The sequence below is a fragment of the Micrasema longulum genome, unplaced genomic scaffold (assembly GCF_059751315.1).
Source record: "Micrasema longulum isolate JH-2025_06_02 unplaced genomic scaffold, ASM5975131v1 h1tg002331l, whole genome shotgun sequence".
NCBI classification, from domain to species: domain Eukaryota; kingdom Metazoa; phylum Arthropoda; class Insecta; order Trichoptera; family Brachycentridae; genus Micrasema; species Micrasema longulum.
This window is the reverse complement of record NW_028279481.1, coordinates 1-25874: the sequence shown is the minus strand read 5'-3', so window position 1 is coordinate 25874 and position 25874 is coordinate 1. Positions and strand designations below refer to the sequence as shown.

The 25874-nt window shown below is 31.7% G+C and overlaps 1 protein-coding gene across 1 annotated transcript in view; it reads left to right on the top strand.

The window, feature by feature from the left end:
- The window catches only part of osy (ABC transporter oskyddad), a gene marked incomplete at its 3' end in the record, with an annotated part of 58255 nt that extends 32386 nt beyond the window's left edge, over nt 1-25869 (top strand). The window contains exons 2-15 of the mRNA XM_088240030.1: nt 10674-10875; nt 12341-12500; nt 14065-14201; nt 15574-15699; nt 15830-15923; nt 17423-17608; nt 18598-18704; nt 19116-19247; nt 20825-21041; nt 22185-22362; nt 22785-22900; nt 24215-24285; nt 24609-24706; nt 25661-25869. Coding sequence (XP_088096156.1) covers nt 10694-10875; nt 12341-12500; nt 14065-14201; nt 15574-15699; nt 15830-15923; nt 17423-17608; nt 18598-18704; nt 19116-19247; nt 20825-21041; nt 22185-22362; nt 22785-22900; nt 24215-24285; nt 24609-24706; nt 25661-25869 — 2013 coding nt within the window. The remainder of the gene's footprint in view (nt 1-10673; nt 10876-12340; nt 12501-14064; nt 14202-15573; nt 15700-15829; nt 15924-17422; nt 17609-18597; nt 18705-19115; nt 19248-20824; nt 21042-22184; nt 22363-22784; nt 22901-24214; nt 24286-24608; nt 24707-25660) is intronic.
- Between the last annotated feature and the right edge of the window lie 5 nt (nt 25870-25874).

Genomic DNA, 25874 nt, shown 5'->3' with positions numbered 1-25874 from the left:
TGTTGTGATAAAGGTTGGAAGAGCTCTCTTAGATAAACAGATGAAGTGAATATTTCTTCTATGCCTGATACTGAGCCAGTGTAGTTGCGTGCGATATTCGGTTATGTGATCGAATTTGCGAAGATCAAAGATAAAACGTATACAAACATTCTGCAATCGTTCTAACTTATCAAGTAATTATATAATTAAATTAACTTGGCTCTAAAATTAATCAACAGATCAGCTAGAATCGATAAGGAAGAGGTACCCGAGCTTTTTAAAAAGCAAGGATGCCTGTGCGTAAATGCTCTTCTTTGGCTCAAACTTGTTACTAGATGTTGGTTTGATAGTACCTACCAGAAAGGCTCTTTTCACACATGCCACGCCAATCCAAAAATGACACATTTTGTTTGCGTTTGTAGGATGTACCCGGTAAAATTATTGGGCCGGGTGGATTGGATTGATGGCCACTTTACACAACAACAACAAACCATCACGCCATTTCTCCGTAGGGGTAGGCAGAGAGGATTGAACGCCACATTACTCTGTCTTTGCATACAGAACTCGTTTTCTCTACATTCACACATCTTTTCATGCACGCCCATCGATTATCCCTACTCGTGACACATCCATTTTCAGGTATTTGATGGACTTGATCATGCCATGTCTTTCTCGGTTTTCTGTCAACATTAGCATCATAGATCCTTTTAGCCGTTCTTTCGCTGTTCATTCGCTCTACATGTCCGAACCAACGCAGCACCCCTTTCTTGATTCTTTCGATGATGCATGTCTCAGCCTTACACAGTTCGCAGATCTCGATATTTGTGCACCTATCATTCATTGTTTACCACACATTCGCCTGAAGGATAGAATTTCGACAGCATTTAACCTACTTTCATAATTATTTTTCCGATTCCATACTTCGCTCCCATACATTAGAGTTGGCACTAGAAATCCACTGTGAACGGCTAGTTTTGCCTCCTGCGATAAACCATGACAGGTCATAAGCCTTGTAGATAGATGCCTAGACTTCCCTATATTACCTTCTCTAAAATGTTCTTCATCTCTGTTGTAATATGTTGATATTAATTCTCTCCAGAGAATTGAATCCAGTCCTTGTCTACAAAAATTTGGACAAACTCGAAATATTGTTCATAAATCCACCTGGTCCATGAAGTATAGAAATTGAAAAAAAAATCAGGGGTTGCCTAGTATGTAAGTGAAATAATTCAATCCTAGATTAATCTCACCCGCATAAATAAAGGTTTAAGCTCTTTAACTTTACAAATATCAACAGATAGAAGAATTGAAGGAATATACACGTTTAAAAGTGGGCATAATGGTGAATGTTACACAATGTGTAAAGTGGCCACTTAAACCAACCAACTCCTTAGTTTTAGAAAATGATATTTATTTCAGTGCCTGAAATATGCTTATTTGAATAGGGAAATGTTAAGTAATAATTTAAATCTATTTTTTTTTATTATTTTATTTTGTTTATTAAGAAAAACAACAGCAATACAAAAAAATATACACAACATTATAAAAAAAACATAAAATAAAGCCAAATCAGTTTTCCACATAAATACAATTATGAAAATCCAGTTCAGTTAAATATAATTCATAGAAGTGCATGTGTGCGAGTTTTTTTTTGTGTGTGAGGATGCGTGTGTAAAAAAGTGGAGTGTGGTTTTGGTAGGTATGTGAGTATGTGTGTGATTGTATATGGGTGTGAGGGTAGGTTTAAGGACAGGGTAAGTGTGTATTTGATATGAGTGAATAGAAACAATTTAAAATTATAATGTAAAAATATATTTTTTTTTTTCTTAACGAAACATATTTTTTTTCAAATAATAGTTTTTTAATTTTGGTTTCAAAAGTGAGTTTACTGCAATTAAATATGTCTATGTTATTGAAAAATAAATTATAATTACGCGTCAATCGAATCAGAGGAGAGTTCTGTGCATAGTTGGTGCGAACTGTGGGTACATGGAAAAGAGATAGATTCGTGTGACGGGTGCGGTAGCTAGGTACGTTAAGGGCCAACTCGTATTAGTAATAGATCCGATAGTGTACTGTCAGTTCCAGGATGCAGAACTAAGTTCGCACAGAGGCTCTCCTCGCATGTTGGTCTAAGATCTTTCAATCTTCTAACTAAGGAACTACAAAACATTAAATCACTGGTACAGCTGAAAGTAGGTTTGAGGTCTTGGATTAGCATGGAAGGGACAGATAGACACTTTCTTTAAAAATAAAAATTAATTAAAAATAAATGCATACTGCAAATAAATCAAATCTTCGTAATATCAGCAAAGCAAATGTTAATTAGGTTTTTTTTTCTTTTCTCTTCTTTTCTTTTCATGTGATACCATATTTATATGCTATAAACTTTCAATAATTAAAAAAGGAATGGCCCACGCTCAGACGCTGAAGTCTTTATGGTCATTTTTTCCAATTTATGTTATAGCTTAATTTTAAGATGTATTTTTGTAAAGTGTATTTTTGTAATTATATTTTTACGTAAATAATAAATGTATGTAAAAATAAACAATTTATTTTTTTGTTTAAATGACAGGTCAAAAGCCCTGTAGATGCCGAGACTTCTATATTACCTTCTCTTAAATGTTCTTCATCTCTGTTGTAAAATGTTAATGAACAAGTGTCTAAAAATGCAGTTTGCCTCGCGGTGTAGTGTGTAATGTTGATCGCGTTTGGCTACCATACGATCACGAGTTCGATTTCTGACAAGGTTATCGATATATTTACTATTTTTCATCTGTCTGTATGTGCGTTTGGACATCGATTAGGATGACATTGGAGAAACTTGAGATGAAGCCGTCGGTGATCTACGGAAAGTAAGAACGGCCTTGACAAAAGCCCACACTGCCTGTCGATACCTGTAATAAAGGCAATCATAAGTCTATATTCGTATTATTATACCTAATGGCTTCAGTAAAATTACAGAAAACATGCAAATCAAATGCATGTATTTATTTTCAATGTTAGAACATCCCAGAAGCCACGGTAAGCAATATAATTACGGATAAGTAATTATTTTATTAATTGATAATAAGACTTTGTAGTTTGCAGAAGGAATCTCAGACATTTTATAATTTATAGAGGAAATCAAACGAGAAACATGATTTCATTGGAGATATGTTTTAAAAAAAAATATTTCACACACTGCCGACTTCATTTGTTTGGCCTTGTTGGGCGTAGCATGGAATAATTATTAGCGGATTAATATTTTTAAATGTTTTTGTTTGCTGTCCATATTTTTTCTACCTGCTTAGGTTTTAATAAAAATCAAACCGGTTTCTTCATATTTTAAATACTTATTTTTTTATTATTCAAATACCTTAAATTTTTGTATAATCGACATATTTGTATAAATATATTTTTCTTTCAATTTTATTTTACCTACGTATCAATAAAAGAAATTTCAGGTTTTTGGTACCCAAAATATTCATTTCATTTTATATTTTATTTTATCTTATTTTATCTTATTTTGTCTTATTTTATCTTATTTTATCTTATGTTATCTTATTTTATCTTATTTAATTTAATTTATTTTATTTTATTTTATTTTATTTTATTTTATTTTACTTTATTTTATTTTATTTTATTTTATTTTATTTTAATTTATTTTATTTTATTTTATTTTATTTTATTTTATTTTATTTTATTTTATTTTATTTTATTTTATTTTATTTTATTTTATTTTATTTTATTTTATTTTATTTTATTTTATTTTATTTTATTTTATTTTATTTTATTTTATTTTATTTTATTTTATTTTATTTTATTTTATTTTATTATTATTTATTTTTTTATTATTATTATTTATTTTATTTTATTTTATTTTATTTTAGTTTATTTTATTTTATTTTATTTTATTTTATTTTATTTTATTTTATTTTATTTTATTTTATTTTATTTTATTTTATTTTATTTTATTTTATTTTATTTCATTTTATTTCATTTTATTTTATTTTATTTCATTTTATTTCATTTTATTTCATTTTATTTTATTTTATTTTATTTTATTTTATTTTATTTCATTTTATTTTATTTTATTTCATTTTATTTCATTTTATTTTATTTTATTTTATTTTATTTTATTTCATTTTATTTCATTTTATTTCATTTTATTTCATTTTATTTCATTTTATTTCATTTTATTTCATTTTATTTTATTTTATTTTATTTTATTTTATTTTATTTTATTTTATTTTATTTTATTTTATTTTATTTTATTTTGTTTTATTTTATTTTATTTTATTTTATTTTATTTATTTTTTAATTTCTTGTACAATATACAAAACAATTCAAAATAAGTCGTACATGTGTATTGTTAATTAATATTTGTATCCCTAAAAGATTACTCTCAAAAGTTGGGAGAGTGTCGTGTAATATGTTGATTTTGTTACTTCATCAGTGTATGTTATATTCCCGACACATGCAGCCCAAGCTGTGTCATATGTTGCATTGCTTAAAAAATAAAGGCAGCTTGAATATGTCCCGATGTCCGAGTGTTCTCCAATATTGAGTGTATTGCCCGAACATGGGCGGCATTTATTAAATTAATTTGTTTAAAAACTGAGATAAATAATATTGAACCGGGTCCGTGGCTTTGTCGTCAACTCACGGATCAAGGGTCCGCGATTCAAACCCCACTCTACCACAACTAGATACCCATTTTCTAATAATGAATTATTTACAACAAATCATTAAAACGAAAAATCATGATTTATTGAAACGTCATATTTTATAATAAATCTCATTCGAAGGAAAAACCGTTTCTATTTTCTGGGAATATCCTCAAATTAACCTTTTTTATGACGTGTTTTTATGTTTCTTATGGATTATTTTTTTACTAAATTGTGTTCATTAAAAATGTAGGTACGTACGTGCCATTCTCTTACACCAGATTAAAAATTAAATTATCAATATTTTTAACTCGAATCGAACTCTCAACAAATTCAATACCTAACACGTCATTATAAAATTATTTTCGTATCATATCACATTTTTTTCTGTATAATTTTAAAATATAAATCTACTGTCTGAAAAAAAACAAGAAACTCGCCAATTTACTTATAATTACTAAAACTTGATACTTGATAAATAAAGATTTAATGCTCCCGAAATTATTGTATTCAATTAATTTAAAAAAAGGAGAAACCAAATGTAAATAATATAAACAAATATGATAAAATGCATCGTCACATCCTTGTGCCAATGACGCGTGCCGTTTTCCTGTTATGGAGAAATGGAGCGTTTCTAAAACTGTGGGTCGCGGCCGTCGCGGGTATAGGAAGCGTTGAATCAATACACACTCTACAAAAGCCTGTAGCTACAACAACAACAACAAACTATCACGCCGTTTCCCCGTAGGGGTAGGCAGAGAGGATAGAACGCCATACACTCTATCTTGGCATACATACCTCGCTTCCTCTACATTCATACATCTTCTCGTGCACGCACGCTGATTATTCCTACTTTTGACATGTCCATCTTCAAGTATTTGATGGACTTGATCGTGCCATGTCTTTCTCGGTCTTCCTCGTTTTCTGCATCCATCAACATTTGCATCGTAGATCCTTTTAGCCGTTCTTTCGCTGTCCATTCGCTCTACATGTTCAAACCAACGCAGCACCCCTTTCTTAATTCTGTCAATAATGCATGTCTCAGTCACTTCACACTTCTCGGATCTCGACATTTGTGCACCTATCATACATCGTTTTACCACACATTCGCCTGAGGGAACGCATTTCGACAGCATTCAACCTACTTTCATAATTATTTTTCCAATTCCATACTTCGCTCCCATACATTAGAGTTGGAACTAGAACTCCGTTGTGAACTGCTTGTTTAGCCTCCTGCGATAAACATTTGTTTGCCAAAGTAGATTTTAGTGCACCGTTCACCCTGTTCCCGGCACTCACCCTCCTTTCAATATCTTTCTCGGCCTTTCCGTTCCTAGTAAACATACTTCCCAGGTACACAAATTCTTCTACCTGATTCAGAATATCTCCGTTCACGCTGATCTCACATTTAATTATATTTTCATCCCTTTTTCAGCAAATCGCTTTTCTTGCATACATCGTAGACTTTTGTTACCAAGAATTGAAGGTCTTCTTTGCTGCTAGCAAGAAGCACGGCATCATCCGCATACAGAAGACAGTTAACAGTTATAACACTTATTTTTGCTACCATTCTTAAATCTTTCAGTTCTTTCATACATACGAATAACTATTGACGTGCTTAAAAACATGCTTAGCATTTGAGCGTTCACAATGAACAAAATTAATAATATTAATAATTAAAAAAGGAATGGCCAACGCTCAGACGCTGTAGTCTTTGTGGGCATTTTTTCCAATTCATGTTTTAGCCTAATTTTAAGATTAATTTTTCTAAAGTGTACTTTTTAAATTATATTTCTATGTAAACAATATATGTACGGAAAAATAGAAAAATAATAAAAATAAATTTTTAAAAATTAATAATAATGAACATGCTTGAGTTATCGCAGTCATAAGTCAACGCGTGTGTAATCTCTAAGGTTTGTTTTCTGTTTTCCATTGTAAATAAATACACTTCATTGGCGAAAAATCAGCTTTGCTATAAAAGATAATACAACATATTGCATATGCAAAATAATAAGGAGTATCTATTACAAAAAAGTAAAAATTTAATTACAATTATTATGGCGACTGCTTTTTTTGACATTTGGCCCGCCAACCACCGGTTGAATGCAATAAATTGCATGATAAATAATAAATAAACCTAGTAGTTTTGGAATAATTTCCATATTTAAACCGGTGAAATTCAAATATGTGATAGCGCAGCAAGATTATTTATCGCGAAACGTAAATATTTTGACATTTAATATAAGGTGTTCACGGATGTTCCGAATACGATAAACAACCATTATGAGAAATTGTTATCACGTCGCTTATTAGCACGTCGATAGTTATTTGTTATTGAGCTACTGGATACTGACGGCCCCCCCTTAATAGCAGAATTTGCTCAATGAGGGCATGGAAGAGTCTCTACTGTATGCCTAACTGTCATACTGATGAGTATGCGCAGTCTGACATTTCTTCAATTAAACTTATTCTCGCATTTTATCCCTGGATTATGGCGCTGGTGTGCAATACTGTTGGTCTTGCACAATATAATGTATTGTATTCAATGGGAAATTCTGAGTTGCTTCTTGGGTCGTTGCTCTATATTTCAGATAAAATCAATAAGCGTGTGTGTGTGGCATCGATCAATGAAATTTGACCTCCGCAAGGGTGTCGTGTAAGTTTTTTTACGTAGTGAATACTTTCATTTTCTCACCACAGTAAAAATCCACCTTCACGATAAAATAACATAAATTGGATTGATTTTTCACTCTCCAAAGTGAAAGTCATGGTTGGTGACTTAGCGAAATACAGGAAAGAGGATTGATTTTTATCGTATTTTAAACATATTTAATTTATTTAATAGCAGGTAAACTCATTAACCAGTGCACCATGAGGCCGACTTAATGCCCATTCGATTTTTTTTTTGCCATATGTTTAACTGATTGTAGAAACTAAATAAATAAAACGAAAATAGGAAATGATAAGTAAGTATCCACACAACCTAATTTTACCGTGCCGTGTGTATTAGAATAATGCGTGCGAAATGGGCCTTTAGCTTATAAGGGGGTCAAGATATTAAAAAGTTTGAGAAGCAGCGGTGTAATATGTAGCTACAAATGTGTTGATAAATACTTACCCGCGTTTCATAACACGTTGCGATACCAATCTTCCAGCGCATTTATGACTCAAAAGGGAATTTCGTTTTCAACATTTTGTCGTTTTTAAAACGGAGCTTCGTAACTTATTACACACATGTCTCGGAAATTGTCAAACATCGTAGAAAAATCACGTTCAAGCGAGCACTTTTTTGCTTTAATTGCGATTTATTTCAATTATAAATAGTTCTGAGGTGGCTACTTTTCATCACAGAAGCCTGGGTACAAAATTCTTTTCATCGTCATCATCTCAACATTCCCTTTCCGCACCTAATGGAGCATAGGGCACTGTACCAGTACACCAATCGAAGTGTATTTTGATCATTTCTGTTACATGAAGGTAAAATGATTAGTCTTAGACTTCAATTGCCAGTTCAGGAACTATGAAATATTTTTATGTAAAAACACCTTTTTAAATAAATACTTCTTGTCAACCATGTCGAGAGTCGATCCCGAGACCTATTGCATAGTAGGCACACGTGCTGAGCATTTCACCACGAGGCCGAGTTGTCTTCGACTGTCATATTCATAATAAATTAAAATCAAATTTTCTACATGAAAATGTGCATATTTGTAAAAAAAATGTTCATTGATTGCCTGTAATTAAACATGTTTCGATACATATTTATATGAATATTTATTTTTCATACATATAATTCGACTATTGAAGATAACGCTGTTACCTTCCTATTGTAATAGGGGCCTAGAAAAACATCCCAAAAACCTTTTGTCCAGAAAGATTTCTGAAAATCTTTTGAAATTTTAAAAAAGTACTTACTGTAAATACTTAAGATTTTTTTATTTAATTGATTTGGTCATTGAACAAACCGTGATAACATCTCATTAACACTAACTTAGTTAATATAATGGCATTGTTCTTGCCAAGATAAACACAGAAAATAATGAATACCTACATTAATTAATAATTACTGTTTTCCTCGGTTACCTTGATATCCGACGACCTACAATTTATTTTATTTTATTTATATAGGTAAATTTGTTTTGTTTTTTGGATTGATTGAAGGCGAATAAATAAATTAAATAAACCTGTGCTTATTAATATAGCGCCAAAGATAGGTAGACATAATAAAGTATAAAAAATGCGAAAGGAACTCATTTGGAAACTAGTAAAAAAGAGACTGATAATTGTATAATATGCTTGTTGTTATATTCAATTTTTTAACCAATTGAATGCCCAAACACTTTATCAATAAGATAGGATTAATTTTTTTTTTCTATAAATAAAGACAGAATAAGGCTGGCATTTAAAAAAAAAACAGAAATCGCTTTATGTATAAAGGTTTAAAAATGTATGAAGAAATGCTTGAATTGAAGAATGAAAAGCGTTTAATTGAATTTAAAAAGAAATTACAATATTTGAGTTAATCCAAATGTTTGTAGATAAAAGACTGGATTATACCCCTTTGGAAGACATTAAGATTAACAAATTACAGCAGGGAACCAAACTGGTCCAAGAAGAAGTCTAAAAATTTAAAAATTGTTTTCAGGCGTTGCCTAGTATGTGAAATAATTCGATCAAATGAATCTTTTCACGACAATAAAAGTTTCAGCTCTTTAATTTCACTTAAATCAACAGGTGGAAGAATTGAAGAAATGTGGATGTTCAAACATAGGCAAAATGGTGAATGTTACACAGTTTGTAAAGTGGCCACATAAACCAGCCAACGACAGGTTATAAACCCAATACATGCCTAGAATTCCCTATTCCTTTCTCTAAAACTTTCTCCATTTCTGTTATAATTTGTTAATGTTATATTAGTTTATTTTTCTTTCTAGTCTACATTAAGGATGTGTAATTTACTCTCTTCTCAATTTGAAACTGATATTTTCCACTGTATTTATATTTTTAACAAAGGCTTCTTGGTTAAAATAAACGGATCGTCAACACGCGTTTGTTACCAGTTTGTTCAAACGGTACAAAAACGGTCGTTAACATAGAGGCTTTAAGGAGACTTCAGCGCTAGTCCAGGAATGAGCCAATATTGCAGAAAAATAACAGATACCCAACCTTCGTTTTAGGTCAACCGAGTCGGCAAACGATGCCGGAAACTTATATATGGAACGAAATATGATGAATGTTACATAGTGTGTAAAGTGGCCACCTAAACCAGCCAACGACAGGTCATAAGCCCTGGAAATGCCTAGACTTCCCTATTCCCTTCTCCAAAACGTTATCCATCTCTGTTGTAATTTGTATATTTATTTTTATTTTAAATTTAAAACACTTTGTATTAATTTAACGTATTTGAAAGGCCGTGCAAACCTAGAAAAAAGAAAACTTTATGGAAAATAAGGTCATAAATAAAAGACGTAGTTTTTCACATTCCTCAATAATTTCATCAGCTCAGTTGAAATACATATACGAGTATGTAAAACTTTTATTCATTATTTGAAAAAAAAAAAAATCGAATTAAACTAAAATTCTGTGGCATTCCTACAAACGTAATTATTTTCGTATTTTTCTCTGGATTATATGAGTATAAAGCTTAAAACAACGATTTTTTACGCACCATAAATATTTACTATTGGAGTGTCCCCATGGTTTTACTTTTATGATAAATAGTTTCTTATGGGAGCTAAGACCATCCAAAAACCCAAAAAAGAGCCTTTTATGATAAAGAACTTTGAAAAACGGAAAATGTACCGATTTAGAAAATTTCAATCTGATTCTTTTTCATAAAAAACCAGTCAGTTCAGTTTTAGGATGCGGAAAACAGGACAGTGAAACGTCGATTTTGTCTAAAGGCTAAAGTCAAAATTAGTCCGACGTACAGTTAGTTGTCTTTTTCTGAAATCGGACACGTTTTTTTGAAAAACGAAAAATGTATCATGTATCTCTCTCGTAGCTTAATGGGGTATTTTATGTCATGTTTCTTTTTTACAGGTAGAAGTAGTGTTGCCAAAATGTCAAGCACAGAGATGCCGGTGTTGGGCGAGAGACCCATCCTGAAGACTCAGAAGTCGACGATGGCCATCAGGAGACAACAAGCAGTCTGCGTGAGGCGAGCCCACAAGCAATATGGTTCCAAGAAGAATCCCAACGTTATTCTTGATGGACTCAACATGACTGTGTCGAAGGGATGCATGTAAGTTGTTCATTTGGGACACATAAACTTGAAAGAATAAGTGCGTTAGCTTACTATATTTTTTTTTATTTGTTTAAAATTTACATGTCCATTACAGAGCAACTACCAATGGCCAAAAAACATGTAAAAAACGTGCACAATAGAACATTTAACCTTTCCAAGGAGTTTCTAGCATGCGTCTCTACCTGAATATAGAAATAAATTGGAGCATGTATATAATACTTGATTCGCTAGTGTAGATGGACTAGCTCTCCCTTAATTCAATAATAAATACGGGAAAAGAACACTAGAGTACAATGTACCAAAAACGTACAATACGCTCCCATTAAATACAAAAAAACAAAAAACTTATTAGACTCGAGAAAAAGACGTCTGCTGAAAACCTGGCTTTTAGAACGTGGTTTTTTATACTGATTTTTTTTGTGTTTTTCTTTTTTATTTGGACAAATTTTTATTTTTCTACTTGTAACATATTTTGCATATTGGAACACATGTTTTATTATTTTTTTTCCATAGTAATAAGAGTTTTTATGTGTTATAGAATTTAAGAGATAAGATTATTTAGATATATTAGAACTTAATTATAAGCACCTGCTGACAAACTGCATTTTATGCAGTTCAGTAGGACTTGCTAATTTGTATTTTAGTTTTTGTATGTTTTTGATAAATAAATAAATTTTAAAATTTTAAAAATAAGGTGAAAAAAATACGCATATTCCTGAGGTACCAGGAATACCGCAGCCAAAAATAAAAACGACTTAAAAAAAAATTTGTCATTATTGGTGTTCCGGTAGTATTTATAAAAATGTTTTATAATATTTCGAGTTTTCGGCGATATGCATACATTTTTTCATAAAATACTGTTGCAATAGGATGCTATTTGGAATCGCCCTACTCTCTCTGCGACACGTTGAACAACACTGATCTATAGTCTCCCTACGTTTTAGTGGGGCGGTATGGCGGGGAGTTGAATGGGCGAATGCATGTAAAATGAAAAGTTCGAAATCCCGTTTTTAAATAAATATCAAATAGCAAAAAGTACACCTGCAAACTGACCAATGTATCGAAGATAAATAAATGGCAGAAAGCAAAGACAAATGTCAATTATTATTCGAAGAATTCCGCAAAAAAATATTTGAATAGTTTTGATACATTCTTAACATTATAGGGTTGGATTATGCACAAAATGAAATCAATATGATTATTAACAAAAAGGTTACTGTAAAAATATGCCACCTGGGGAACCCTCGATACTACAGAAAGTAGCTTGGTGGGGTTGTAGTTTTTGTAAAATTGAATTGTAAGTGGCCCAAATAGTTTCAATAGTGTGATAAATAATTCAATAAAAATTATAAAATAAAATAAGACATGTACATATAAATTACAACAAGATTATCTAGTTCATGGGTAATATTGCTTTTGATTTGGAATTCAATGAATTATTTTTATTTTTATTTGTCCTTAGATATGGTCTCCTCGGAGCTTCCGGGTGTGGTAAAACAACTCTCCTCTCCTGCATCGTGGGCAGGAGAAGGCTGGACTCTGGAGAAATCTGGGTGCTGGGAGGCAAACCAGGCTCCAGGGGAAGTGGCGTACCGGGGCCTAGAATTGGCTACATGCCACAAGTAAAATAATATACTTATTTTCATCAATCTTCTTCAAATTTAATATTTACTCATTTTACATGTTTGACAGAAGCACTGCCAGTTCTAACTAACTTGTTCCCTTTGGATCTGAAGATCCAGTGATAATCCGAAAATTCCCACTTAAAACTCAAATAGTCCTATGTGATTAGTGGCATCCGTCTACATACTACCAAAGGAGTTTTTTTATTGGACTATATATATATTGTTTTTAAATGCCTTGATGCTTGGCAATTGCAATGGGAATCTTCCCCTTGAGGAAAAGTAACCTTTCTTTCTTCTCTTTTTTTTGAAAAGGCTGAAGTCTCCTTGGATTATCCCTGATAACTGTACTACCCTGTTTTTATCAAGTCATGGTAAAATTAACTCTCTCTTCCAGGTGATTTGTAGCCAATACACATTGCATCTAATAACTTTTATATCCCTGTAAACATAATAAATACTGGGTTAATATTTTTGGTAATATCTTTACAGTTTATATCTTTGCTATGAATTTACGTATCGATTAAACATTGGGCATAGAAAAGGCATTTTATCAAAATTTTTAGATGAATCACTTATACAATCAAAAATTTACCAATGTGTCGCAAATCACCGCGTAAGAAATAAAAGGATACCAAATATAATATTGTCTCACATACTCTTTACATTTCAATCGTGATATTACAGGTATATTTGCGAGCAAGAGAGACAATTTTACTGCCATAGAACGCCAGTTGCTCACAGTTTCTAGCAGAGCTCTGCTGAGGGAGATCCATCTGCCTGCGCTGCGCTATGAGCATTGGCAAATGGTTTTTTCATGTTTTTAACGGCTATATTAAAAATATTATCACTTTTGACTTCAAATATAGTTGACTGAAGCAATTGCCCATGAATATTCCATTTTGCAGATTTGAAATTCCTCCTTTTTGCATGTGTATTGATTACACAGCTCTGGAACACAACTGATTTTTTTTTAGCTCAGCAAGGGCAGTGTTAAATATTTTTATTTGTTTTTTATATTGTTGGTTCCGCAACCTGCTGTTTGTGGATATAATAATCAATATTTTAAACACATCTTGTAGACTTATGCCTTCTATCAGTTTCTTTCTTGGAATGCCAAATGTAGCTTCTACCTACTATCCGTGTTCCTTTTATAGGTCCTGTTGGATATAAAAATATGGTGGCTTCCAAAAAGAATTTCAAAGCTTTTAAAATGTTTCGTAATCATTTCAGTGAATTGATCATGTCCGATTAATTGTATCCCAGTTAGTGAAGAACTCACTTCCCTCTGCCTCGATTCAATAAAACAAATACATTATTTGCATACATGTGAATTATCTCTTTTCTGCACAAAGATATTGTCATGGCTATTAGATTACTGAGAGCTCCTTCGAATGTTTTTCTTGTACGACAACAACCAATTTGTCCACCTAATATCTCAACTTGAATGATTTGTGTAGGTAGGAAAAATTTGCGCTAAGGCAGTATACTCACCCTTATATTTATATAAATTTTAAACAAGTGTACAACTAAATAATAAATTGTTATAAATTATTTATTGCAGGAAAATGCGCTATTTGGAGACTTCAGCATCAGGGAAACAATGATCTATTTTGGGTGGATTGCTGGGATGACCACACAAGAGGTGGATGTCAAACTGGACTTCTTAATGAACTTACTTCAGCTTCCTACATCCAGCAGGTTAACAATATACTCCTACAATAAACAGCAAACTCACTGGCTTAAAATTGTTGCAATCAGTCAAAGCAAAATAAAACCAGTGCATAGAATTTCACTGTCCTGTTATCGATATGTATCGTAATGTCATAATGAATCCATTATGTACGGGATCACCCAAACAAGATTACTATTGAAAATAAAACCTACGTTAAGAATAGGTATGTCAAATAGATTTTAAAATGTTCTTGGTAAGATTTTGTATATTTTTGTAATAAAATTATTACAACTGCAAAGAATTTAATAAGGCACATACTGAAATCCCTTAGATAGTGTTAAAAAGGACCAAATGCCAGAAGGTTTTATTTTTTCACTCAACAGTATGTCAACCTCGGAGAAATAATTCACTAGAGAAGCTCTTTGGCTCTATTGCATTGAACAAAAGCATTCCAAATTTTTGGTTTGGCTTTTAGTTGTAATGTAATGTAATTATTTAGATAAATGTAAAAAAACTTAAACAACTAGTTATAACTGTATTGCTGGGAGCTGTAGCTGAGTTTGTGCTTGAAAATCATAGAATGGTTTTTGTCCATATGGGCGACTCTATTACCAGTAACGTGTTATTACTCTAAAATGTCAACACATAAAACTTGAAACCAAAAAAATAATAATTAGTATATTTATATAAATCAGACATACAAAAATTGTTTCTAAGGCAATTTTTAAATATGACGTGTTACTTATCAATTTGTTTTAAACGACCTAGCGGGCTTTTACGTTTCATATATGAGTAGATTTATTCACTGCAAAATGAAAAACTCTACATTTGTACAAAATAAACAAACACTAAAACACAAATGAAAACTTAATTATATAAATAAAACCACGGAAACAACAATAGGATTTGAAGACAAAATGGCTAATTGACCCATAAAGTTATTCTACCATTAATAAAAGACTTTCAACAAATTTAAATATTGAACAGAAAAAAATATCAATAAAGCTTTATTCATTGCCAAGTTTATGCAGTCTCTGAATAGGCAAGTGATTATAATAATTAGTACTAGATTTTTCATATAAAATAAAGCTGCCTGTTTGTTGTGTATAAGTTTTAGAAACATAAGGTTGATTTAATCAAGGACGTCCAACCAGTCATTAATTTTTTTATATAAAATCATCATATCACTGATTGTCCTTCTACTAGATTGTTTTTTTCATTGAGTTTACACGTTAAAATAACAATTGATAAATTAAAATACTAAAGGCTTCAAAGAATTATGTAGGTATAGTGATAGTGATTACATTTTAATAGTTTATAGAGTTCACTCCAAGATTAATTGATCAACTTTGAATGGATTATTGTTTGTTTATTACGATTTTTTTTTTTCAAATTCAGAATGGTGAAAAATCTGTCTGGAGGACAACAAAGACGTGTATCTTTGGCATCCGCCCTCTTGCACGAGCCGGAGTTACTGATTTTAGATGAACCAACAGTAGGAGTCGATCCAGTTCTCCGACAGAGGTAAATCTGATTAATAATACTTATATAATAATACTCCGCTTATGGAGTTCAGCTGTCTATTTTACGAACTTATGACTAATGCTGTGAGGCCACAGAAATTTGTCTAATGCAACTTCAACTATAATTTCAGTATCTGGGATCACTTGGTAGAAATCACAAAGACAGGAAGACAAACGGTCATCATCACTACGCATTACATCGATGAAACAAGACAGGCGCATATGGTGAGCTTATTATTCTAAATATCATAATAAATAAGTGAATATGGAATAAGTGAATATGGAATTGTATTTTGATAAAGAGTGTGAATAAATAAATAAATAAATAAATAAATAATATCGCTTTCAAGACGCACAGTAGGTGTTGTTACACTATATGTCACCATGTTGTGAATAATGTTATCGATTGTTCTTGCTTGGTATTTAACATATTTTAAATATACTTTTGAATTCCATTTAGAATACATGGTGGCAGACAATTTTGATGAATATGTATTTTGTAAATTTATTTTTAAAAATGGTAAAAGACTAATACATAATATATACCCATAGAATTCAAAATAGTTCAGAAATCGCATACGCGCATCAAACAGAAGGCGACTCAACTACTCTTAAACGAGTAGTTTTACGTTTTGACCCATAAGTTTCTTTGTAGACGTTGCTCAGTATGCAACTCCCGATTTGAATTCAACTATGTCGTGTTGTGTCGTTTTAAAGTGTAGAAGTGCTGCTGGGATCAACAAGAAACAGGATGGGATCACATTTCATGTGCAAGTAGTAAATGCATGTGTAAGCAGCAAATGCATTACTCAAAAATTTTATTATTTTTCCACTTGTCAGATTGTCAAAGAAAACAAAATGGACATTTTGTTAGTGTTGCCAGGGTAGTCAACTTTTTTACGCCACTTTGCTCATCTAGTGAGAAAACTAATGAAAATTGGAGCTATTAGATTAAAAAACGCCGTGGTGGACATTTGACCGACATCATCTTTAAAACATCAAATTTTATTTAACATGACATAAAAATATCCGTTTTATGTAAAATAAATTTTAGTTTAAGTTCAAGGTTCGTTAATTAAATTATATTCTTATTAAATGACCCTTTATTTATCTACACTTTTGTGTCAATCAATGTTTTTGCGTGTACAATAAAATTTTAGAGAAATTCATGAATTACTTTTTTCTAAAAATATAATCATCTTACATTTGTGTCATGATGATATTTTTTGCGATCTGGCAACATTACGTGGCGTCTTCACGCATGCGCGCGGCGAAAGTGTGGCAAAGTGGAGGGTTTTTTGGACACAGTCTGATGTATTCAAATATGATTCTACGCTTCGTCTGGACTATTCTTAATTCTATGATCAGTGGCCTAAAACACAAATTTGTAAAGTGCAAGATTGATAATTTTGATGCTCTGTTCAATTTGCTTTAGCAACATTGATTTGTTAGGCGTGTGAATTTATTTTATATTTTATTTAAAACACAAACTTGTTATCTTAATTGATTATGTTTATATATTTTATAACCTTCACTGTGGTAAGAGGCATGACTGCCATCTATATTTTTTGTTTGTCAACTTTTTGATTGATTTTTTCAGCAAATTCTTTATTTAAAAAATAATATATAAACCAAAACTCTTTCATCTAAAAACATTGTTGAACCGACTTGTTGATGAATTTAAAGATTACTTCTTGAGACTACAAAAATGTTTGTAATTATAGATTGGTCTGATGAGAGGAGGTCGCTTCTTGGCCGAACAGCCACCGACCGGGCTGATGGAGAAGTACAATGCTGAGAGTCTGGAGCAAGTGTTCCTCAAGCTGTCCGTTTTGCAGAACCAGGGCAAGAGGAGACGTTCCAGCATACTTCAGGAGGTAACAGAGACGATCCAGGTGCCCAATATTCAGGTATTCACCATTTTATTAACTGCTCATTTGCATTATTTTTGTAAGCATTAACTATAGCAGTTAAGGCTTTAAGAGAGGCGATTATAATCAGAAGATACAAAAGTCGTACCTTCACTATGATGCTATAGTTGAAGATGAATTATCTCCCGTGCGATTACGAATATATACTACTGACCAAGTTTTAGGGCCCGTATATCAATATATAACCAGAGCACCGGTACCCCACGACACACATCTACACTATATCCACTTTCAAAGTGACCAAAATCATTTTCAACCAAGCACAATTTTGCCATAATTGTGATTTATTTAAATTTTAAATAGTTTTAAGGTTAGCTGCTTTTTATCTCAGAAGCCTATTTTACATACGAAAGAGAAATAGGTCAATTTTAATTTGTCAGTAAATTTGGCTGCAGCAAAGACAGCACCATCTAGTGGTTAAGTTTAACAATTCAAAGTAGTTCATATGACGTTTGGCAACACTTAGGAAGAAATGTTGCAACTATGAAAAATAAATATTACCATTTCATTTTTTTTATCGATAGCCTTATCTTCCTGAAAACTTATACTGACATGTCGGTAGAGCCGATTTCGTCATAGCGAGGTAGATAGAGATAGTAGAAAAGTTAAGTTTACCGTCTCGATACCGATGAAGATAGCATTTGTAATTGCCCCCCATGGAGGTATTCCTAAACAGAATTTTGTACTTACAGCAATTATGCCAACTATATCGCTTCCAATTTATCGATGACAGTTATCACTATGAGTTTCTGCAAATATAGTCTTATTGCTATGTTCCATGCAAAGTTAAACCACCACACATATTTTTTTTCTAAAACACTTCTCAAAACTCAATAATTTGCTGTTTTGAGCCCTGTCAAGATGCTTATCTAGGAATATATCTGGGTAAATTACAAATTGTCATGACAAAGTTCATTTTACAAAATTGTTTATAATGATAAAATAACAGTTTTTTGTGATGATTTTAGAATCCCGGAGCAGACATTGAAGAAGCGGAGATAGGAGAAATTTCTGGAGAGTTTGGAGACAATGTTTCCACTTGCAGTAGGGGTGTTGCGATTGTCACTCCTGATGCGTGAGTAATCAACAGTAATTCAATGCATAAAACATAATTAATTCAATATTATTTATGGCTTGCATGCACAAACATCCTGATTGTGTTGCGTTGTAAACTCGAGACAGGACTTTTTTGAAGTTTTTTGTTTTCATTATGTTTAGCAATTTAACATTTGCTAATTCCAATAATATACATATATGCTAGTGAAATCGTATCTACGAATAACTTCAAATTGTATGTTTTTATGTATGTATCTTTGTTCAATCAGCTTATAAAATAAAATAGAATAAATATTTTATTACAAATTTGCAATGCCAATGCGATTATTCTATTACATACTAAGTGTGGTAGCCATTCAGATACCAAAGCTTAACTGTGATCAGTTGTTTTATATTATATTCATGTAATAAATTACTTATTTACTTTCAGAGTAACTGTACAATCTCTTCCTCCTGAAGACGAACCAGAAACAGGCTGTATGGATCGACTAAAACCGATGAAATTTAATCACATGAAGGCTCTTATCTGGAAGAATGTTCTTGGACTTGTCAGGAATTGGGGGTAACATCTTTTTCCATTAAAAGAAATAATGTTACAGATCTATCAAACTTGTTAATACTTCGGTTTATGTTTGTGTTGCGTCCAAAACAGTGTTGTATTCTCAGAATAATAATTCTCTACAGAAGTCCTTAAGCTCTATTGCATAGAACATTTTTAGTTCACCATTAATAATCTTATATACGATATTCCATATCTCAGATATGGAATCTCCAGTACGTCATATATATAACAAAAATAGAAAATATTTTGAATAAATTTATAAAGTACCTAAAATACAAAACAGGTCTGTCTTATGTATGGACTCTTGCTGTCTCCACCAACCGTGTAATCACTTTTTTCAGTACTGCAGAGTGTGTGAAGACCAACTATTGCTACATAAAAATCATGGCACGATTAGTTTACTCTACAGAATTACTTATTGAATACCATACATGTTCCAGCCAGGATATGTAGACTGTACACTTATTTTATATACCAATAAGTAAAAAATTGTATCTTAAAAATGCTTTTTTCCATAGGTATTTTGCAGTGTACAATAAGAAAATTTATCAACACAAACTTTAAAATTAAATAGTTTCAAAATTGATTTGTAACTTATATTTAAATTTCAGGTATTTAAACACAAATATTGTTAACCAGCATTTATTGATATAATTCCTGGCCGATTACCTTTGTTTCCCATCCTTATCTTATCCCAGCCTTATGGTACCTCTCTACCTGGATTTATAAAAATAGAGAATTTGGATTTAAAACAAAATAAACAAAACGTTGACATTACATCACATTGATAAGAATTCTTGGAATCATTGCGCTTTGTTGTCAAAAGTTTTTATTATAAATCCCAATATTGTGCACCAAGAACATCTTCATCGCCTCAAACGTAGATCCATTCCTTTGCTCTTATCCTTTATTCAAATACAAACTTTTTACGAAATTGAATGATAATCGTTTTTACATTATACAGACCGCTCATCGTTTACAAATATCACTCTGTCAGCATTAAAATTAACACATACAATGCGTTATCTGGCTTGGTTGATACTATAATAATAAATATTTTCATTTTTGAACCCTCCCTTCCACTCTCTTCATGAATTGAGTTTCTATTAACTCCTGGGAGTATAATATGTATTTTTTGTATTTTAAGTTTTATTAATAATAATAATAATCCCTGTCCTAATCCCGCCCCATTGACAAGCATATTCTAGTCATTTAAAAAAAAAAAAAAATCTTTCATTCTTTTTTTTACATTATAATTTTTACATGTACTATTACATTTCTTTACTAGCTTTGTACAGTTTGTGTAAACCAGTTCATGCAATATATCTGTTGTTCCTATAAATATGTATATAGAACTGTTGGATTCCCAAATAAAATAAAACAAGAAGTCGTTTAATTTTCTTCTAGTCTCCACTGTTTCAAAATGAAAGTGCTGAAGTTTTGTCAGATGTTCCATTGGTTTAATTTTTACTTGCAACTATTTGGCGTTTAAAAAAAATCTACAGTCCTACAATTCTATATTTGCCAATAAATCCATCATTGTTATCACTATTAATATTTCCAAATGACTTTTTCAGGGTGATGATGTTTATCATAGGTCTCCCCGTGTCTCAAATAGTGCTGTTCTGCTTGTCCATTGGTCACGATCCCGTGGGACTCAAAATAGCTGTTGTGAACCACGAACTCGCCCCTAAGGAATCCCTGGACTCTTGCGTCTCTAAACTGGAAACTTGCAATGAAAAGCTACTGAGTTGCAAATATCTCGGCTATCTCAAAGATCGGAAAGGCACATTTGTAAGAAGATTTCAATAGTAAAATTTTCCATTTAAAATATTTTATACTATAACAATAGATATAAATTTGCTTAAAAAGATTCTTGAAAGCATTAATTATTGATATTATTTATTTAATAGAGATGAAATCTGCACGCTCTGCTGGCTGTTAACTGTGTTTATTTTATGGCTATTTTATAATGTTTTTAAAAAAGTATATGCTTCAAAGATCAAATCTGGGTAAAGATAGAATCCCGTATGGCCCCTCATATAACATAAATTTCAGTAGTATAGACCAAAATGAAACAAAATATTATTTTTTTAAATCATGTAAAAACTGTGATAGAGACATTGATAAAGTTGTAAAAGGTGCATAAGTAATCTGTGTAATTTTATATAAAGACGGATACTTTAAGAAACGGATGCTTATATAATAAATAGATACTTGTGAATGTGTCAGAGAACAACACGGAAGTACCTCAAAGTTGGGTCTCTTTAAGAAAACACTTGTAGGTGATTGAGAAAGGTTTTCAATACAGTTGTCGGTCACAAGTTAGTTTACTTAGAGTATAAACATGGTTATATGGGTGCCCTTTTTACAATGAATGGGAGACCTATAAGATGTGCCTCTGAGCAAATGTCGTGCGGGTTTAGATTGCGGGTAAAACATCATTCATACTCTGGAAAAACCTCGTACAAACATTTTCCTGAGACCGTTCCTTATTGTTTGATCAGAATTACGTCAATACTTTTTTTGGGTAAAGTTGCCTCACATCCAGTACCTTCATGTACTGGAATAACTGTTCTCAAAGTTATGTTGAAGAACGCCAGAATATAATTCATAGTAATAATTTCTGTTAAATTATGAGAGGCTTTAAGATGGATGCAGTGGATTGAAACAGAGCAAAGTACACGCATTTAAGAGTGCTAATATCTACAATATTACCATTTAGTCTTGAACTATTATTTATTAATGTTTTGTTCTCTTATATAAATGTTTTTTTTTTTTTAAATCAAAAAATCAAGTTTATTTGTTTTTAATTTGTTTAAGAAAACATTCCTGAAATCTTATTTCATATAGCACTAAACTTCCTAATTATAACTAGTGAAAAATGACTACCGAGGCATTTTTGTCTTGGTAAACAATGATTACACAATGTTTCAGATTAGATACAGTGAACGGGAAGAAGCAATAACAGCAGCTAAAAAGGGAGGTATATGGGCTGTTATTGTCTTCAGAGCCAACTTCACGGAGGCTCTGGAGAGCCTTCTAGCTGATGGAAAAAGTACCGATAACGAGACCATTGACAGTTCTACAGTTGACGTTCACATGGATGTCACCAGTAAGTTTTACCCCAATTTACCTAATAATCTACCTATTTGATTTTATTATTTGTTCATTATGATTAAAAACATACACTTTTTGTTTATTTATTATTAAAATACACTTTTATTGCAAAGTGTACCTATTCTACCTTTTTTAAACTCTCTAAACTCTTGATGAGTAAGTATTAATAATGAAAAGTTGTGCTCTGTAGTGAGTTATTTTCAATAGAAAAATCTTCCATCTGTTGACTTTTGTAAATGCCTAGACTTTCATACTACCCTTTTAAAAATGTTTTCCCTCTTTGTTGCAACAAATTTAGATCTTAATAACTCCCTAGAGAGGGAATCCAGCATGTTTACAAACATTTGGATATACTATGAAAATTGTTGATTAACTTTTAATTATTTCTAATTGTAATGTTTCCAAATTAATTTGCAGATAAACAAATAGAATTTCTTCTTTTGAGAGATTTCCAACAATCGTTCTTTGCATTCAGTAGAAAATTGGCTACAGTATGTAACTACACTGCCAAAATTTACCAAGTTCCAGTAAGAGTAAGTATGAGTTTACAAAATATGTAGCATATTGCTACTAAATAACGCTTTTTAAATCATTTTTCTCTAGTAATACTCAATTTTGTTATTAATTAACTCTGTGGCTGTGATGTAACACGAGTCTACATAGGATACAAGACTTAATATAACTCTCTTATTTATTTAAATGATGAAGTTGTATTTTTTATAATCTTCAAATTTTCACACCGAATTTTTTAAAGTAAAATTTGATTAAATATGCCGGATTTTAATACAAAAATATTATTCTTGCTATACAAATAATTATTGTACGAATGAAAGTGATGACAATACCATAATAAATCCATTTTATCGTATAAGAAAGAGCAAAAGGATAGAACTTATATAAAGGAAGATGGAGACGCTGTTCTGTGGCCAGTGTTTGTGTGAAAGAGACAAAAACAAAAAAGACTTTCATTTAATCTGTCAGTTATTGGCAGTAAGCAGGAGTGCATGTTAGTTAAATGACTGGCGTATTTACGATTTAAAAATTATTTTGCTATGATAGGCCTAAATTTAATTATAATTTTTATAAATTACTGAAAAGGAACTATTTAGCATGTCTTTTTTTTTCACATGCCTGAACCTCAGAATATTCTGTCTTTTGCCTGAGGTAATACAATATTATATGATCGTTTGTAATTTTATTTTAGCACAGCCTTTTAAGGGTTAATAGATATTTTATATTAAATATGTAGGTATGTGTGGTAGATAGTAATTAGACCAAAATACATTACACATAAAACAATATATTTAAGCCATTATATTAGGACAACATATCAGGCCAAGAACCCTTGAGCAATGGTTTGATATTATTAAGGTATAATACTATTTGATAACAAGAATATTAGCCTCTTAAACATAGTTTCACTGAGGCGAATAACACCGATCTCTAAAGTAATCATGTTCTGCTGCCTGACTGCTCTTCCAATCGATGTAACCAGAGGCAGCCTGGTTCTGGAAGCCGGGAGGTAAAACAGTATGTTCTGACGCTGTCGGAGATATCCATTAGAAACATAAAAATATATGCTCTCTAAATGTCATGTTTTCATACAGTCTGGCATTGCTTGACGTACTGAGATATGATATTTATGTGACATAATGTTGTGGCTTTCTCATAACAAATCACAAAACAAGCCACTTATAATTTGCTAGTGCCAGCATAAAAATCAATTGTAACAAGTTGTGATTTTTACTGTTTTCTTGACTTTTTGACAGATATACACGTAGTAGGTACTAATTAAGACATAATTTTTATCTTTCCTTACACACTCAGTTTTTAATATCTTATTGCAGTTTGAAGATCCGATTTATGGAGATAGGGTGCCCAATTTTACTGATTTTGCTGGACCTGGTGTTGTTCTGACGTAAGTTTTATTCAACTCGCTATTTTATCTCATTTATCTCATTACACCACTTGGACCTGGTGGAAAGTCCTTTACAGGGCTATTGGGGTTGACTTAGTCGGCGCAGTTATACTCCTATCTTCCGGGTTACCTTTTTGGCCCTGCCTGGGAGGGTGGCCTCCCATTTACGCCAAGAAGCCTGACTGTGGTAGACTTGGTAAAGTTACTGTAGAAACCTCAATACATGTCATGCTAAAACTCTATATTTTATCAAATGTTACTGAAAACAAGAAAAATTGATAATAATCAATATGATAATAATATAATATTGTCTTATTTCATAGCATCATTTTCTTTCTGGCTGTTGCATTGACATCAGTGGCTATGCTGATAGAGAGAAATGAGGGAATTTTAGAGAGGCTGCTCGTCTCGGGAATCACAGGTTTGAGTTGTTTTTTTTTGTTTTTTATTATTTTGAATCAAGATTCAAGATTTCAAGAAATAGGGCACACATAAACATATTCTTATATGTAATCTAATAATAACAAAACATATTTAATTTATAAGTTATTTAACACATATTTTTTAGCCTTCTGTTTGAATCTTGATATTTTTTTTCTTCATTAATGTTTTTCCCCTTTCATAATATTTTTTACTGCCTTTGTTGTTGTTTATTGGCACAAAGTTTAGGAGTACCTAATGTGGAATGTGCCACTCGTATCTCTTTTTCGACTACTAAACTGGCTCAATATTTGGTTTTCATTGCAGCCAGTGCCAAATACCCCGTTTTGCATAAATAAGACATTACAAACAGTAGAATTACCTGCATTTCTTTGCAACACAAAGATTCATACTCTCCGCTAAGATTCATCCAAAATTGAATTAAGGTTTCATTTTGAAACTTTTGTTTTAGTGAGCTATCGCATGATAATTCTATCAAATTTTTTTTGGCGCCTCCCCTGGCAATAGTCCGCGCCTCCCATGTTAGAAACTGCTGTATTCCAGCTTATTGAAATTTTGTTTATTAATACGTGTATTTCAGAATATCTCATTTTTTGCTATCTGTAACATGAAGTTACAGAACCGTTTGCAAGGGAATTTCTTAACACAGTCTCAAGTTTCACTGAGCTTCCTCATTTTTTTAAATATATCCTGCAGGATCGTAATTTATTATTTAAATAGTTTATTTCGAGCCTTGAGGTGGTGAATAAATAAAAATATTAGTAGAAAATAATAAATGAAGAAAGGAAAAATGTAGTTATTGGAAAAATGATTGGTTTTTAAAAAAATCCAGTGGAGGAATGTGATCTATCTCCGCTCGCTTTGGTGTCAGCCCTTCAACGCCTCATTACTCTAACAAATCCATGATTTTTAATGATTTTATTTTGTCCCACAGGCACAGAGATCTTGTTTTCCCATGTATTCACACAATTCACTGTAATGTGTATACAGACAGTGCTTGTGCTGGTATTTGGATTTGCTGTATTTGACCTCACTTGTCGCGGTCAGATGGTGTGGGTCATTGTACTCACCCTCATTACTGGACTATGTGGAATGACATTTGGTATGCATAGAACAGAACATTTTAATTATATTAAACACATAATTAA